Below are 17,821 nucleotides of genomic sequence, written 5' to 3' on the forward strand. Positions count from 1 at the left end.
TCAAGTTGACTACAAATGAAACCCCAATGGCAATTAAAAACACCAAACAACCTGAAATCATAAAACAGGATGAAAAATGCAAGTTGTATCATAAATTGACAGAAGAAGAAGAAGAAGAAAGGATTAATGCTGCAAAGCAGTATTGGTCACAGGGCTTCTCACAATCATTAACCTAACACCCTCAGAAAGTGGTTGTTTTCAGAATTAATCATACATTTGTAAAATCAGCGCTCACGTATTCTATCAAGGATTTTAAATGTACAACAAACACCTATATATTTTGATATGCCACTCTGCAACACTATTAAAAAAACAATGTGCTCATGAGAATGAGTAATAATATTACACTGTTGCTTCTTGTTAACTCACTATTATGGCATAAAACTGTCCCTACATTATTCTGAAAAGGAATATGTCGCATAATCTTTTTTAAAATTTGGATAATATAGTATTTTACTACCCACTTAAATAGTTTTGAATCGATCTGTTTTGGGTTTCTTATCATAGAATTATTTATTTTTTATCTTTCACTTCTTTTCAAGTCAGTGGTGTACCTGGGTATGGGCAGACCGGGCAGCCACCCAGGAATGTAGGGGGCCTGAATTCCGATGATATTTTAATTTTATTTTAAATATTTAAAAAAAAAAAAAAAAAAAAGGTTGTTTCTTAATATAATACAGTAGACTCTCGATTTTCCGGGATAGATGGTAAAAAACAAATCCCGGATAATCGATTTCCCGGTTAATCCAAAAATACAGAAGTTCCCGATATATGTAAGAGATACGTTCCAGGACTTCTTATTTCATCGAGTTTTACATAACTCAGGAATGACTAGTAACATATTGCTACTATATTATTATTATTGACAAATCTGAATTCCGCACAATATTTGTTAATGTTTGACCATTTTCATACATCTTTATTAGTTTAATTTTCTGATCAAAATCGATCGCTTTCCTTTTGTTGGTAGATTTAATAGTAGCGCTATCACTTATTCTCTCATTGTCGGTACCACGATAACAGTCAAAATGAAATTTTCTGTAAAGAACTTCACAAGGTTTAGGCAAAAACTCACTATTATCACCCCGCAAGAGCTCACATTTTGCTAAAGCACATTTCTGGAGGTCACTACCATAAAACAATAAAAACAATTTGCACTTTCTATGTTATTGGACTTTTCTGTTCGTGCATCTAATTATAAATGGGTAGTAAACTCGATCTTATTGTATTTGCAATAATACCGATAGCTGGAATTCTGTGTGTTTTTACGTTATTATGGTGAAATGTGTTGCCCCTTAACTGAAATCTTCAGTCATATAAAAAAAAAAATCCATAAATAAATTGTTAGAATCTTATCTTCTTTCCTATTTTTTTTGCTTGTTACTCGTGTAAATCCGTAGTTGCTTAAGTTGGGGACTTACTGTATCAAAAAATGTTCAGCAACCTATGTAAAAAAATACGACGATAGATAAACTTACCACGCACTACTGGCGTGTCCAATGCGATGCTTCCCTTTATTTTTTGCGATGTCGATTTTAAGTCTATAGCTTTCCTATGTTTTTTATGAAGTTGCGTATGGTTTGGTCACTAACACTATAATGGTTCATTAGAGATTTAATGGATGCACCATTTTCAAACTTTTGAATAATTTCAAATTTTTGTTTAACTGAAAGCGCAACTCTTTTCCGTTTACCCATCATTTTTGCAATTTATAAACAAAAAAAATTTTTACTATAAAAAAAAAAAAAAAAATTTACATCCCTGATATAAATAACGAAACAAAAGTTGTCTTTTTGCAGTGCAACCGAACACAACAATCGTCGCAACGCACTAAAACAAACTAAACATTTGTTCTCTCTCTTTTTTTTGAGCGGCGAGTGTGAAGACAGTGGGGTTGCAAGGTAATAGGTATACTAATATCCCAATGATGACTTATAATGCCGCTTGTCGCTTATTTATGACTTGCAAAACATCTGTTTATACCTATTTATTTATTACTTGAATTTTATGATTTCTGGTTTTTTTTTTTTTTTATTTGGCATCTTGAAGTGTCCCGGTTAATCCGATCCTGGTAAATTGAGAGTCTGCTGTACTTTAATTGTACAAAAAAATTCAATATTTACCTATTTATATTATAGTAAATTTATTTATTTCATAATCAGATGTTAAAAGAAATTAATTTTTGCCTATTTTCATTATTTAAACCTAGTTTTAATTCAACAAAACCCACAATTATGCAGATTCACATTGAAACTGTTTGCTTTGCTATGAACGTAACATCATATTGCCTACAATGAAATGGAATATACATGCGAGCTAACGCAGTACGTTACAAGTTGCAACCTGTACTAGGGCACAGTACTGTCTATTGGCGAATGGAACATATTTCAACTGGATCAAACCATTTTGCAGAAGGGTAAGGTAAAGAGGCACCCGACTGAGTAGTACATATGACGTGTACTAGTATGTACCTTGAAGATGTAGCAAGCACCACTACATTGGGGAACGGTATCCCTTTGCACTTACTACTGCATCAGTTCTATTGCCTAATGGCCAGAGGTGCAAACAATGCATACCCAGTTGGTCTCTCGTAATTCGTTTGTTATATGGAAATTTTCTTTGTTCTACAGAAGCAATTTTAAATGTAATGACCAAGGGGAATTGAAAAAAAATTCACTATAAAAAGTTTGTTAAACAGAGATCCAAATTGTATTTACGAGCAATTATGCATTACTGCGAAGAACCTAGTTTTTTAGATGAAACCTGAGTGGACAGTAATTTAACTTTTTGGAAGTGTTGGATTATCTGTAGTGATGGCCTGTGGTCACGCTGGTAAAAGAATTATGCATGCTCTCTTTACTTCCTAACCCCTATTCCAGAGGATACAAGTGCTTACATAGCCACGGCCTCAAGTATATTCTATTCGCAAACAGACAGTAGAGCGCATTACTATGTAAATATTTCTCATACAAATCAAATCAATTTGAGTGTTTACCTGTAATATAAGTCACACGTTTATAATATTATTAAATTTAAAATTTTTTTGTTATCATCAGAAAATAAGGAATAATAGATTGTGGGCTATAATAAATAATAATAAACAAAAAGAACTGTCTGGTGCGAAAAAAAAGAAAATTGAAGAAAGCTAGTGAAGAAAAACTTTCTCTTTCTATGGATAAATTTTTATTACAAGTGAATAACAGTGGTGTACCTGTGTCTTCAACAAGCCATGATGGAAAAGAAAATGTATCTAGTGATGTAGTGATGAAAGAAAATAGTGTATCTGTTCTGGAAGCCCAAGAATGTGCCACAGAAGTTAACTTATTTTTAACTTCAGTTTTTCAGAATAAAAATGAATCAACAACTGCAAAGTCAAAGATGGAAAGTGAAGATATAATTTACAATTTAAATGATCCCAGTGACTGGCCAAAGATAATAAAAGATTCTATAAGAGGTGAATTAGTTCGAATGAGACCGCCCAAAATAGAAAAATCAAAACCTTATCCCATTGACGCTTATCGCTGACGGTTTACAACTGAGCATTCTTTCAAGACCTTAAAAAATGGCCGAAAAGCTTGAAAGGACTTCGTTGATATATTCAGAAAAAAAAAAGGACACCATTTTCTGCTTTTGCTGCAGATTATTTAGTCATGCAAACATTCTCTTGAAAACTACTGGGTTCCGTTCTTGGTGTCACAAGATGGTTTAAGCTCACATGAGAACTTTCAAAATCATAAAATGTGCATGCAACAGTGGAAGTAATTAGAGCTTATTTTAAAATCCAATAAAATTATGGATGTTATAAATCAAAATTTGATAGAGAAAGAAAAAAATACTGGAGAATGATGTTGGAACAAATAATTGAGATAATTAAATTTTTAGCTTCACAAAATTTGGCATTGAGAGGAAGCAATGAAATATTATTTTAACCAAATAATGGAAATTTTTTGGGACAAATAGAGTTATTGTCTAAATTTGATCCAATACTTAATGAACATGCTCATTGAGTAGAAAGTAAATATTGCACATATGTACATCATTTGAGTAGTCAAACACAAAATGAATTAACTGAAATGATTGGTGGAATGGTATTAAAAGAAATTTGTAGAAGAGCTTTATATGTTCTGTGTGTCGTGCATAATTTAAATTTAGTTGTATCTGATGCAGCACATTCTTCAACAACCTAGCAGAATTATTTTTTGGAACATTACAACAATTATACGTGATTTGTGCTGCTTCACCAAGTAAGTGAGATATTTTAAAAAGGCATGTGAAAATTACTGTGAAATCTCTACCAGAAACAAGATGGGAAGGAAATATAAAAGCTGTTGAAGCAGTACGATATGAGTTATGGGATATTACAACTGCATTAAATGAAATCAAGGACTAGGCCAAAGGAAAATATGCAAAATTGCAGTCTGAAATACAAGGTTTGTTAAGAGAAATTACTTCTTTTGAATTTATTATAAGTGTAGTTGTTTGGTATGAAATATTGAGCATTATAAATAAAGTAAGTCAAGCCATGCAAAGTAGTACAACTGATATGAACACTGCAATTATATTGATACAAGGTGCTCTTAGTCAACTGAACAAATTTAGAACATCAGGATTTAAATTGTGTATGGATAAAGCCATAGACATTGCAACTGAGTTGGAAGTAAGGGGTGGTTGAGAGGGAGAAGACAGAGTGGTAATCAATGAACACTGCTCATCGTGGACTAATGTTATTAGTGTAGTCCCTCAGGGTTCAGTATTGGGTCCATTATTGTTTTCTGTATTTATAAATGATATTGATGATGGTATATCAAGCTTAATGTCCAAGTTTGCAGACGATACGAAGGTTGGCAGGGTTGTCAAGGACACTACTGACACTATGCTACTGCAACAGGATCTGGAAAGGTTGAGCAGATGGTCTGAGAGGTGGCAAATGAAGTTTAACATTGACAAATGTAAAGTACTACATATGGGAAACAGCAACCCCAGAGCAATGTATCAACTCTGTGGTACTACACTGACAGTAGTAAAGAATGAAAGGGACCTGGGGGTGGTTGTGCAGGCAGATATGAAGTTTTCTGAGCAGTGCAGACGGGCTGCAAGAGTAGCTCATGGTGTATTGTCGATGATATATAGGAATTTTTCTAGCAGGGATAAGGAGGTGATTATTCTCTTGTATAAGGCAATGGTCAGGCCACACCTAGAGTACTGTATACAGGTCTGGAGGCCTCATTTCAAGAACGATGTAGAGATGCTGGAAGGAGTACAGAGAAGGGCAACAAGATTGGTGAATGGAACAAAGGGGTGCTCTTACGAAGAAAGGCTTAAGTTTTGCAAATTACAGTGTCTGGAGACTAGGCACCAGCGAGGTGATCTGATAGAGGTGTATAAAGCCTTGAATGGTTTGAGCATGCTCAATGCTGATAGGATTCTTCCTCTTGCTCAGAATAATCACCTGAGAGGGCATAAATTCAAATTGAGGAAAGACAGATGTAGGATAGATGTGAGGAAATTTGCCTTTAGCCAGCGGGTGGTTGGTTGGTGGAACAGACTTCCATCCCTTGTGGTGGAGGTTGATAGCCTGAATAAGTTTAAGGCTCAGCTGGACAGGTATTTCAAACGAACGGAGGGGTGAAGTGGAAGTGGTTATTTTTTATTTATTTATTTATTTTTTTTTTTGGCTGATGCTGCATAAGCTTGCTTTCTTGCATCAAATGCCTCTACTAATGCTAAGTACCATCAGTGTTACCAGAAGTGCAAGTTTCTAGAAAAAAACAAGAGTTTACCTATGAAATTTCATCAGATGAATGCTCTATTGATCCAACCAAAAGGTTTAAAATGGAATTTAATATAATGAGCCATGTAGCTATCGTTAGCTTCAAGAAAGATTTTACCAGATGAATAAAATATCCTTGGCTTTTCATCTTATTCTAAAATCAGAAAACTCCATGAATTTATTTGAAAGTGCAATAGAAACGAAATGTCAACACCTTACAGGAATTCTCAGTGGGGAAGACGGGAGCAGTCACATCGATGCCAAAAAGTTATGTCAAGAAATCCAATCTTTGCAGATGTTTTAAAAGGAAAAAAATTTGGTTGCTTAGAATCACTGACATTTATTCAAGAGAAAAACTTAGTTGAATTATATCCCAACATCACCATTCCTCTTCGGATATTATTAACATTGCCAATTACAATTGCATCTGGAGAGAGGAGTTTAAGGTTCAAAATGATTAAAATGTATTCCGGAGCAACAATTGGCCAAAAAAGAATTAATGGATTGGCCATTATGTCAATTGAACAAGATGTACTAAAAGATATAAAAATATCAGACATTATAGGCTAACTTATATCAAGTAAATATCATAAGGTAATGATTTGAAAGCTTTTTTAAGTTTATATAAATAATGTACTAGTCATTATTAAAGTTTAAATAAATAATTATGATTTGAATAATTTTTGTGCATTTCCTTTATTTTTCAATTTTATGAATTCCACCTTTAATTTTGGTGAGGGGGCTCCCAGTGCCGACAATATGGCACTGTTTCAAGTCAATTACAAACATTAATAATCTTTTTTATTGAATTTTCCTCTAAGGATTTTACTACAGAAATTTTCAAAAATTATTTTATCTCAATCAATCAATTTTAATTTCCCTCTTATTCCTTAAGTTATTCTCACTTTCATACTTTTAGCAGTAAAAGTTTAAATTATAGCAGATTCAATTTATTAACATTTTTTTCTGGGTATAATATTCAAATTAATTTTTTTTTTGTTGTGAGCTAGTCTTATTGCTTCTCTTATAGTACAGAGGGTACATAAATGCTGTTACACAAGCAGGCATGTCATCTGTAATGTGATTTATTTTTTTTTACCTTAAAATGGACAAGGAAAATCAGAATTGTTGACATTTTAATTAATTGTTTTATTAATGAAGAACTTTGGCCATAAACAAATAAAAGAACATGTTTTCATTAAACTTAATATATGCAATTATTAAAAATATGAATTTAAAATTAGTGGGTCTTTCTGTCCAATTCTGGCAGCATGCTATCATCACGTGTTTTAGAAGCAGCTCAAATTGATGTGTGCTGGCTTATATAAACAATATGCATGCTTATTTTGCTGGCTTATATAAGCAATATCAAAGAATGTGCTGGCTTATTATATTATATTAATATGTTATAATATAATATATTAATATATTATATTATAACAATATGCTGGCTTATATAAGCAATATCAAAGAATATGGGAGTTTCATTTTCACCTGTAAAAACAAAAAGTGGCACTTTACAACTCCAGCACCAGTTATGAAGAAAGCAGTAGTTTTGTTTTCACAAGTGCCATTTTCTGCTAAACTTAGTAGCTCAGGGCTTCTTCCCACACCAAAAATTTACACCATGTCCAAAGAAGGGAAGTGGGTTTGAACAAAAAAACAAATGCAAATGCCCCAATGGTGTTATTTAATTTTTTTTAAAATATAAGTTTCTAATTTAAAAAAATGGAAAAAATAGGTTGTTCATAGATGTGTTAAAAACACATTGAAAGGATAGGTGGCATTATGATGTAGATCAAAAAGAAATGCAATAATCAAGGAATAGCAAAATTGTCAGTTTTATCACTCTAATACTTTGTTTTTTGACAAAAAATGGCTGCCTTAGCACTCTGCAGATATACATGCCTACTAATGGGGTAATTTTACTATTCTATACAAGTCATTTATTTTAATTTGAGTTCGAATTAATTCTCTTTCCAAAATTTATAGGTCTGCAGCAACTTAAATCATTTTCCTGTTTCCTAACAAAATAGTCCATTCAGCTTTAACTCACAATACCTTTCAACAAAGAGACTGGTTTGCTACTAAAAATTCAACAAAAATACTGATAACCATCAAGTAACAGGAACAAACGTGTAACATGTTTACAGATATAACCATTACAAAAAAGATTTACATTCTCATGTTTTCCAAAGCATTTATTCTTAAATGTTTTGGAAAGGTAGTAATTAGTAACTTTCTGATAATTACTATAGCTGTATAAGGTATGAAGTGTTTTGGTTGCACTTTTATTAGGCTAATGAAATATACCGAATCATCTATTAGACAGGAGCCAAAAAAAAGGGTATTTATTTTATCATTTATTATTGTTTCTCCTTACACTAGTTTTTGAAAATAAGATTACAGCATTTGCAATCACTTGCATTCACAGCATAATTACCTCAGGTAATTATGCTGTGATCTGTCATATTCATCAAGGTTCTGACCTTGATGAATATGACTGTGATTGCTGTCAATGATGTTTATTAGAGGTGTCAGTTATGCAAAGTTTTATAACCATGAAGTTTCAAGAAAAACTTTGCATCTAAGTTTATACTTACTTTGTGTTATGATAAATCTATATAACTTTAATTATATAGAATTATTATTATAGATTTCACATTAAAATTTTTCAGAAAAAATGCTAGCAGTTTCATAACTTCCTATAAATTATTGACATCAGAGTTTTATCAAGATTACCATCTATGCAATATAATATTTCTGTACATAAATGATTTAATTTTGCTTCCAATGTTACAGAATAATAAGAGAAAAAGAATCATAACAAGAATAGTACTATAAATTAGTAATATATATATATATATATTTGCATACATACAAAAGCATTGGAAATGCTTTGAGTTCTTCTCTTCCTTCTTGCAAGCTCCTAAATGAATAAACATGATTTAAACCAAGAACTTATTTGCTGATATAAATGTTATATATTAAGCAAGAAAACTGACTTTTGAGTGAAACAAAATCGTACATTCTCCCTATTAAGTGAATTATTTTAATACGTGAATTTGATTACAATCCTGAAACTATGTTTCCAAATTCTAAAAAACTTTAAAACCTCGAGGCTTGTCACAGACATTCTCTCAGATATTGAGAGGTTCATGACACAATTGGGCTTGTGACCCAAGAGTCTAAAATGCTGATGGAACTGATATTCAGGTGATACTTGAGTCAAGTGGACCAAATTTCAGCTAAATTCAGTCATTCTGCAACAACCAACTCCTCAGTTTGCACCTTCACAATAGTGGGACTATTAGTAATCCCACTATCCTGAAATACAGCACATAGTATACTGGAGGTGACCACCTAAGTGTGTGAACCAACATAAGCAGGGGGATAAATAACTCATCAACCAGTACAATACCACCACTTTGCTTATTGGAGGCTTGAAGTGGTGAAACCTATGTTTAGTCTCCAGAGCAAAGCTTCAGTAAACCCCCATCTCCTCCATCACGCAGTATGATTGATTCTTTTGAGGTTGTGATGGACATAATGGCGAGATCCAATCTTCCTTACATTTTGAGGGCACAGCTCTAAAATGGTGTTTGCAGGCCGGCCACCAGATAGTCACCAGACTGAACCTACTGGTAACTCTCCAGGAAGCATCCAGATCAGTTAGCATATAATCTTGTTGCCTCTGCTCTGCCAATAGTGAATGGTGGGAGTCTTGAGTTGTGCGTATTGCAGGGGGGGGGAGCATTGTCAAGGCCATGTTATGTTAAAGAGTTGGGTATATTCTTGCCATGCGTACACCATATCCAAAAGTTTCATTACTTCATACATAGTCTGCCCCCACCTTTTCTTTACTACTGAATATATTATGAATAGTCAAACTTATTAGCATTAGTAGTACTTTGAAGGGTTGTACTTTGAGCAAAACATACTTATAATACAAAAAGATCTAAACCTCCCAAACACTTCCTAGTTCATTTCACAAATATATATGGTCTCAATTCTAATCTCAACGATGTCCATTTCCACTTGCAGTCTGCCAAACCCCATGTACTTTTTCTGACAGAATCTCATTTATCGGTTGATTCAACTACTGCTCATCTCAGTTGCCCAAATTATTCGCTGTATGATTCCTTTCGCCTCAAAGGTGGTACTTATGCATATGTCTGTTCCGATATTCCCTGTCAGAGAGTTGGTAATTTGGAATCTCCTCTTTTTGATCTTCTATGGCTTAAAATCTCTCTACCTCATTGTGTCAAATTCATCTGTTGTCTCTACCGTTCTCCCAACTCCACTAATCACTTGGAGCTCTTTGACTTCCTCTCTTTGCAACTTTACTTTCTCCAATCCAACTTTCCTAACAGTGAGGTAATTTTCCTTGGCGATTTTAATGTTTACAACTCCAGCTGGCTTCCATTTTCTAGTCACACCGACCCAGCTGGTCGAGATGCTGAGGCTTTTGCAATTGCTAATGACCATGATTGTTCATTTACCTACGAGAATACCAGACAATTCTAACCACATGGCTGCCAACACTCTTGATCTTTTTCTCTTGAACAACCGTTCAAAGTACGTGGTCAAGGTAAGTGGTTCTCTACGCTCCTTAGATCACAACTTGGTGATGGTCGCTTTTTCAATGGAGCTTTCTCTCGTGGCCATTCTCAACCTCGTGTTGTTTGACATTACAAAAAGGAAAAGAATAATAAAAATCTGATATGAAGTTCTCTGAGTAGTTCAGCAGCTGTTAGGACAGCTGATGGGATTCTATCAATGATATACAGAAATGTTTCCAGCAGGAATAAAGAGGTGATTATTCCACTGTATAAGGCAACAATAAGGCTACATCTTGAGTATTGCATACAAGTTTCAATGCCTCATTTTAGGAAGAAGGCAGATCTGCTGAAATGAGTGCAGGCAATGAGATTAGTGAGGGGCACAAAAATAGTACTCTTACTAGGAAAGATTTGAATTCTGAAAACTAGGCATCAGCAATATATAGTTTATACTGTGCAGAACATTCATTCAGTATCCATCGGTGTTGTATTTTAAATGTTAATTACTGTATAGTATGCTCAGATACCTTGTGTGTGTTTAATGGTGACTCCAAGCACTGAAAGGTATTAGTATACTATACAAAGCCAATGCCATGCAGTAAATGATGCACTGCTGCTATGTGCATCATTTACTGCATGACTTGATTACAGACTAGCTTATATCTGTTGTAGGCTTCTGTGTCACCTGATAATTTATAGGCATATCGATGGATCAACTGTTGATGATTTGATATCGATGGGTCAACTGTTGATGATCCTGCTCAGGTAGCTAACAAACTAAATGAATATTTTGCATTGACATTCACACATGAGGAGTTATTCTGCGAGGGGAATGCCAGAGGTGTATTCAACTCTGGCAGTAAGCTAGAGAATCTTGTAATAACTGAGAGTAAAGTGGAGGAGAAATTGTTGAAGATAAACACAAGAAAGGCACCTGGGGTGGATGGAATCTATCCAGTTATATTAAAGGAGGCAGCAATGGAAGTAAGCAAACCCTTAGCCATAATTATGAGAGCTTCCTTGGACTCAGGGGAGGTACCCATGGACTGGAGATGTGCAAATGTGACCCCAATTCACAAAGGAGGATCAAAGGGTGACACAAGTAATTATAGACCTGTGAGTTTAACTTCTGTTCCCGGAAAATTAATGGAGGCACTGGTTAAAGAAGCACTGCAGGATCATCTAGACAAGACTTCAGTTATAGCTCAGACACAGCATGGTTTTGTTAAGGGGAAGTCTTGCCTGACCAATTTGATTGGATACTATGATGCAGTCACAAAAGAACTGGATGCAGGGAATAACTTTGATATTATATACTTGGATCTTAGAAAGGCTTTTGATACTGTTGCACATGGAAGACTGCTGCACAAATTGGAGCAGTGTGGCATTGGAGGCAAATTGCTGCTATGGATAAAGGGGTGGTTGAGGGGGAGAAGACAGAGAGTGGTAATCAATGGACACTGCTCATCGTGGACTAATGTTATTAGTGGAGTCCCTCAGGGTTCAGTATTGGGTCCTTTATTGTTTTCTGTATTTATAAATGATATTGATGATGGTATATCAAGCTTAATGTCCAAGTTTGCAGACGATACGAAGGTTGGCAGGGTTGTCAAGGACACTACTGACACTATGCTGCTGCAACAGGATCTGGAAAGGTTGAGCAGATGGTCTGAGAGGTGGCAAATGAAGTTTAACATTGACAAATGTAAAGTACTACATATGGGAAACAGCAACCCCAGAGCAACGTATCAACTCTGTGGTACTACACTGACAGTGGTAGAGAATGAAAGGGACCTGGGGGTGGTTGTGCAGGCAGATATGAAGTTCTCTGGACAGTGCAGACGGGCTGCAAGAGTAGCTCATGGTGTATTGTCAATGATATATAGGAATTTTTCTAGCAGGGATAAGGAGGTGATTATTCCCTTGTATAAGGCAATGGTCAGGCCACACCTAGAGTACTGTATAGAGGCCTGGAGACCTCATTTCAAGAAGGATGTAGAGCTGCTGGAACGAGTACAGAGAAGGGCAACAAGATTAGTGAATGGAACAAAGGGGTGCTCTTACGAAGAAAGGCTTAAGTTTTGCGAATTACAGTGTCTGGAGACTAGGCAGCAGCGAGGTGATCTGATAGAGGTGTACAAAGCCTTGAATGGTTTGAGCATGCTCAATGCTGATGGGATTTTTCCTCTTGCTCAGAATAATCACCTGAAAGGGCATAAATTCAAATTGAGGAAAGACAGATGTAGGATAGATGTGCGGAAATTTGCCTTTAGCCAGCGGGTGGTTGGTAGGTGGAACAGACTTCCATCCCTTGTCGTGGAAGTTGATAGCCTAAATAAGTTTAAGGCTCGGCTGGACAGGTATTTCGAACGAACAGAGGGGTGAAGTGGAAGTGGTTATTTTTTATTTATTTATTTTTTAATTTTTTTGGCTGATGCTGCATAAGCTTGCTTTCTTGCATCAAATGCCTCTACTAATGCTAATGCATCCCATGCAGGGCCGCGTCTAGAGCTTTTCGCACCCTAGGCATACAAATGAAAATCGGGGCCCTTCTTATATAAACAAGAATGAGGGTGATATTTGTTTAAAAAAATCACAATTTTTAAAGTTGTGTTAATTTATATTATTAGTGTGAGATTACAAAAAAAATATAAAATGAAAATAAAAAATCAATATTAAATTATTTTAAGAAATTTAAAATTTTTGTTTTCTAATTTTGACATCTGTAAACTTATTAATAATATCCTCATAACAAAGAGTTTTTAGAATATCCTTTTCTATGTACAGTATTGCAAGTGCATTAAGCTTTTGTTCTGAAAGAGTACTGCATAAATAATTTTTTACCAGTTTCAGTACAGAAAATTAACGCTCTCCTTCGACATTGCTCATTGGTAATGTTAAAAAAAATCTTTAAATTATTCCGGACGTTAGGAAATGTGGATATAATTTTGTTTTTAATTATAAAATTCAATTTTTCAGAAGCAGTGACTACATTCTCAGCCTTACTTAATATATCAAACTGTTCCATTTCCACTTTCAATTCATTAACATTTACATCTTTACTATAAATTCCCTCAATATAAGTTTTACTTGCCGACCAGGCTAGCCAGGTGGGTAAAGTGCCTGCCTGGCAACCCAAAGGTCGCGGGTTCGAATCCCGCCTCAGGCTTGGATCAAAGTACTGCAAAAACCTTGGGAGGTGCATTATGGCCACAGAAGCCCATGCGCCACAACTACCAAAAAAAAAAAAAAAAAAAATTTTTACAGTGCATGAATGCTTCTTCACTATAATCATATATAAATTTAAATTTATTGTTTATATCTTTATATACATCACCTCTTCTACACAAATCAGTAACTATTCTATCACAAATGGTTAAAAATACGTTCACACTAAAAGCTTCACCTCCTTCTAATTGTACGCTGTTCTCATTGTTATCATCGAAAAATATTTTTTTTTTGTAATTTAGCGTTTTTTTTTATATTTAATTGGAATATTTCCAGCTTCATTTTCAAACTCCTTGAAATTGTTACACATATTTTTAATAAAGTTGCTTATGCTATCATATAATGATACCACTGTAGATATTGAACCTGTGGATGATTGCAATAAGTATTATTATTGGTATATATTTTTAAATTAAATTTAGAAGTCGAAGCCAGTGAATTTATTTATTTCATGCAGTAATGACAAATACCTCTGTGTGGGCCCCTCTTTTCAGTGGGCCCTAGACACGTGCCTATTTTGCCTAGTGGTAAACGCGGCCCTGATCCCATGCATTTTTCTTCTCTGTCACGAGTCTCATTAATTCATCTGACATCCATTTAGGCCTGAACCTTGAACAGTATTTCTTAGTTGGTATGAAAAGCCTAGTAGCCTCCAAGATTAAGTCCACAAAGGCTTCCCATTTAGAATTCACCGTTGGTAACATCATCAGTTGATCCCACTCTATAGAATTTAAAAACTGTCTGAGACCTCTGTAGTCACCTTTACAAAAACAAAAACTCTTCCCTTTACCCTTGATCATAGTTGCATCTAAGTAAATCCCACATCAGTACACCGTGATCACTGTCACCTAGTCATTCCTTTATCTGCAAATACCTAATGCATGCGTCATCACTGCTGATAATCAGGTCAAGGGTATTCCTCCCTCTGGTTGCCCCTCAAACATGTTGCTGTAGCAAACAATCCACCAATAAATCCACAAAAGTCTTGATAGCGTGTGAGTGACCAATCCACAAGTTCCAGTCAATATCTGGAAAGTTAAAATCCCCCATTACAAGACATTGTGATTTACTGGTCCATTCTATCTCTCTGCACAACTGTTCATTGTACTCATCAGTGTCATTAGGCCTATAACATACTCCTACTCCCATTTTCCCTTTCCCAGTGTTTATGTCACACCAAACAGACTCAACATTGCACTGTCCTCCCATGTCAACTGGATGCACTTCCTTAGATTTTATGTGCTTCTTAACTAACAGCATAACCCCTCCTCCCTTACTACCTTGTCTGTCCTTTCTGTACATATTGTACTCCCCAAATTCCAATTCTCCACTGCTTATATCTGTGTGACACCATGTCTTTGATATCCTAACAATATCTGCCTTTGATGTCTTGGTCAGCACTTCAAATTCATCAATTTTATTTACTATAATTCTAGCATTAGTGTACATGAAAGTATACATGCACTTGTTCTTACTCTTAGTTATCTTAACACAGCCCATGTATTTACTTGTTGCACTATGACTCCCAACAGTTCTGAAAATCTCCATCACCTTGCTTTCCAGGCTGCTGCTCATTACAATAGAAGCAGTGCAAGAATCACTTTCGCTTCTGCCTGTGGCTACCGTTAATTTTTTGGTCTGTAAATCCCCCTAAACTAGCAGTTTTCCGACCCACCTAATACTCCCTCGATAGCATCAGCAAATATCCTTGCACTCTTTCTATTTAAATATATCCCATCCCTGTAGAAGCAGTCTCTCCTGTTAGCAAGCACAGACCACGCTGAAAAAATTCTATCCCATGAGCCTTGCACAATCTTTCCAGGGCTGAATTGATTGATAAGGCTCTCATCATATACTCCCTCCTATTGTGTCTGCACAGAATTGCAGACACTTTCAAATTTAACCCTAACTCGCGACTTTTTTTTCAGCATTGACCTGTACTAGTTAAGTAAATCTACAGATCTCTTACGCTTAAGGTCATTAGTGCCAACGTGTAGAACAATATCACCTTTTGTCCCTTAAAAGATGATATCTGCTCTATAACGTCATCAACTTTTGCCACTGGTAGACATACCCTGGTCCTGTTGCATCTATCCTTTTTGCATACAATATTCCCCGTCTCCCTGCCAATAGAGTCACCGACAATAACTAGTTCCTGTGGGACCAGCACATTCTGCTTTGGAGATTGCCGCTGTTGTTATTGTTATTTGGTTTTTAGGAGCATTAGCAACTAAGGCCATATTACTCCGGGGATATGCGGTGGTCACTCCCTGACCTTTCCGCATCCTCCATATTTGGTGGTCATGGGCTCGAACCCCGGTCTAATCAAAAAGTGTGTGCTAGGCACTGCTGCTCCTGCCCACCTGGCTACGGAGGCGCCGAGATTGTCGCTGTGTTACCTGATGCATAGGAGTGAGCTCTGGCATTGAGTTGGGTAACTGAGAGCTTGATGGGCCCCCTCATATTAATTTATTCAAGGGCATTTACCCTACACCTCAAACTCTTATAGATGCCTATCAGAATGCTCAGTTGGCACCTAATTTCTTCACAGTCTCTGCACCTAGAACACACAAAGACACCCTCCTTGGCTAGATCATGTCCTGTTCTAGACAGGTCTGCAAACATTTCACATTTCACGAATTGTTTTAGACTGTGATGCATGGGAGAATCGCCCCCTTTGGTTCTCCTGCGAGCCACAGCACTCTGGCTATTCTGTGAACGCTGCTTGGCTGTTCTAGTCCGGGTCACGATTCTGTTTAAGTATAATTTAATTAACAACGAAATTAAACAATTCACCTTTACTCTTCAGTTCTTTTTTCACTCTGTCTGCTGAAGCTTGTGAGACATCAGTTCGGTACTTTTGCCATTAATTCAACAATTTCACATACTCACCTCTCAGGATAGAGTTCTACTGATTTGCCATAAAGATTCATTGCAATTTTCTAAAACAGACCACAGCTGCATCCCTGGCAACTTCTCTTCTATACTAACATCACTGACAGAAATACAGAATGTTGGGGGTTGGAGGTTACGTCAAGAATATTGGTTTCTTCAATGACACTATTACTGAATTTGACTATACATAAATAAATTTAATATATAAAATTATACAGTCACACCTTGATTTATCACTACCATTTGTTTGCCACTGACATTGATATTAAATCGAGGTACTTCAAACAATAAGAACTACACATAGGAATTATTTTGGCATTAAGAAATTGAAGAATTATGACATTTTCTCTAGAGGAAAAATGAAAAATCAAAATATATCTGTGCACATGAATGATATCAAGAAATATAATGCAGATAGAAAAATATTTAGGGATTACCCGGCTATGCAAAGTAAAGGTTAATAATCATTACAAGAAATAAAACTTGCTTTATTTACAATAATTATCTAGTATATTTAAAAAAATGTGAGTAATACAGGATTTTAGAATGCAAACTTTCAAAGTACTTTATCCAGTTTTGTCTGAATTTTTTTTTCCATTAATTTTATTTATAGAAATGTCCACAGCTACATGTTTCATTAGGTCTTTTTTTATATGAGTTCTTTTCAAGGAATTGACAATTTTTTTTTTTTTAAGACATACCTTAGATGTCACTTTTTCACAAACTGTCTTCACTGTCACAATCTTCACTATCACTGTCAAATGAAGCTCATTTCTTTGTATTAATTCCACAATTTCCTCAGCTGTCATTTCTCCAAAAGCAGATTCTTCTTGGTCAACTGCAAGAAATTTTTCAGGAGACATAAATGTACTCACAATTGGAAGATCATCCATGGCTATTTGCAACTCCTAGATAGGATTATCTTCTATTTCATCTAAATGAAGTTTTCCAATAAGCCCAGAGTGAGTTTGATCATATACAATGTCTTTCAAGATCAATTCAGGTGAACAATTATTATTGATGCTTTCTACTATCTTCTTCTTCTTCACCCGATGTCATCTATAATGTGCCTTAAAACTCTTAATAATTCCATCATCGGGAGGCTGTTGGAAACCTGTGGAAACCTCCTAATTGCACAGGTTTTCTACAGCACAGGAACTCAATTGCCACATTAATAAGATCCATTGCTTTGTGGCAAGGAGCATTATCTAAGAGTAAAAGCACATTATACTTTTTAATTCTCATTTCTTTGTTGAAATTTTGCAGCCACTCACAAAATTCTACTGAAGTCATCCATGCTTTACTATTACATCTATAATTCACGTAAATTGATGGTTGAAATTCTTGAAGCAAGTTTTTGCTGTCC

The 17,821-nt window shown here is 35.4% G+C and overlaps 1 protein-coding gene across 1 annotated transcript in view; it reads right to left on the reverse strand.

Moving 5' to 3' along the window:
* The window catches only part of LOC150086667 (uncharacterized), a 54,619-nt gene that overhangs the window by 12,393 nt on the left and 24,405 nt on the right, over positions 1–17,821 (reverse strand). Inside the window, exon 4 of the mRNA XM_090371506.1 lies at positions 8,652–8,699. Coding sequence (XP_090227632.1) covers positions 8,652–8,699 — 48 coding nt within the window. The remainder of the gene's footprint in view (positions 1–8,651; positions 8,700–17,821) is intronic.

The sequence above is a fragment of the Mastigoproctus giganteus genome, chromosome 4 (genome assembly GCF_048544385.1).
Source record: "Mastigoproctus giganteus isolate SK-2022 chromosome 4, ASM4854438v1, whole genome shotgun sequence".
Classification (NCBI taxonomy): domain Eukaryota; kingdom Metazoa; phylum Arthropoda; class Arachnida; order Uropygi; family Thelyphonidae; genus Mastigoproctus; species Mastigoproctus giganteus.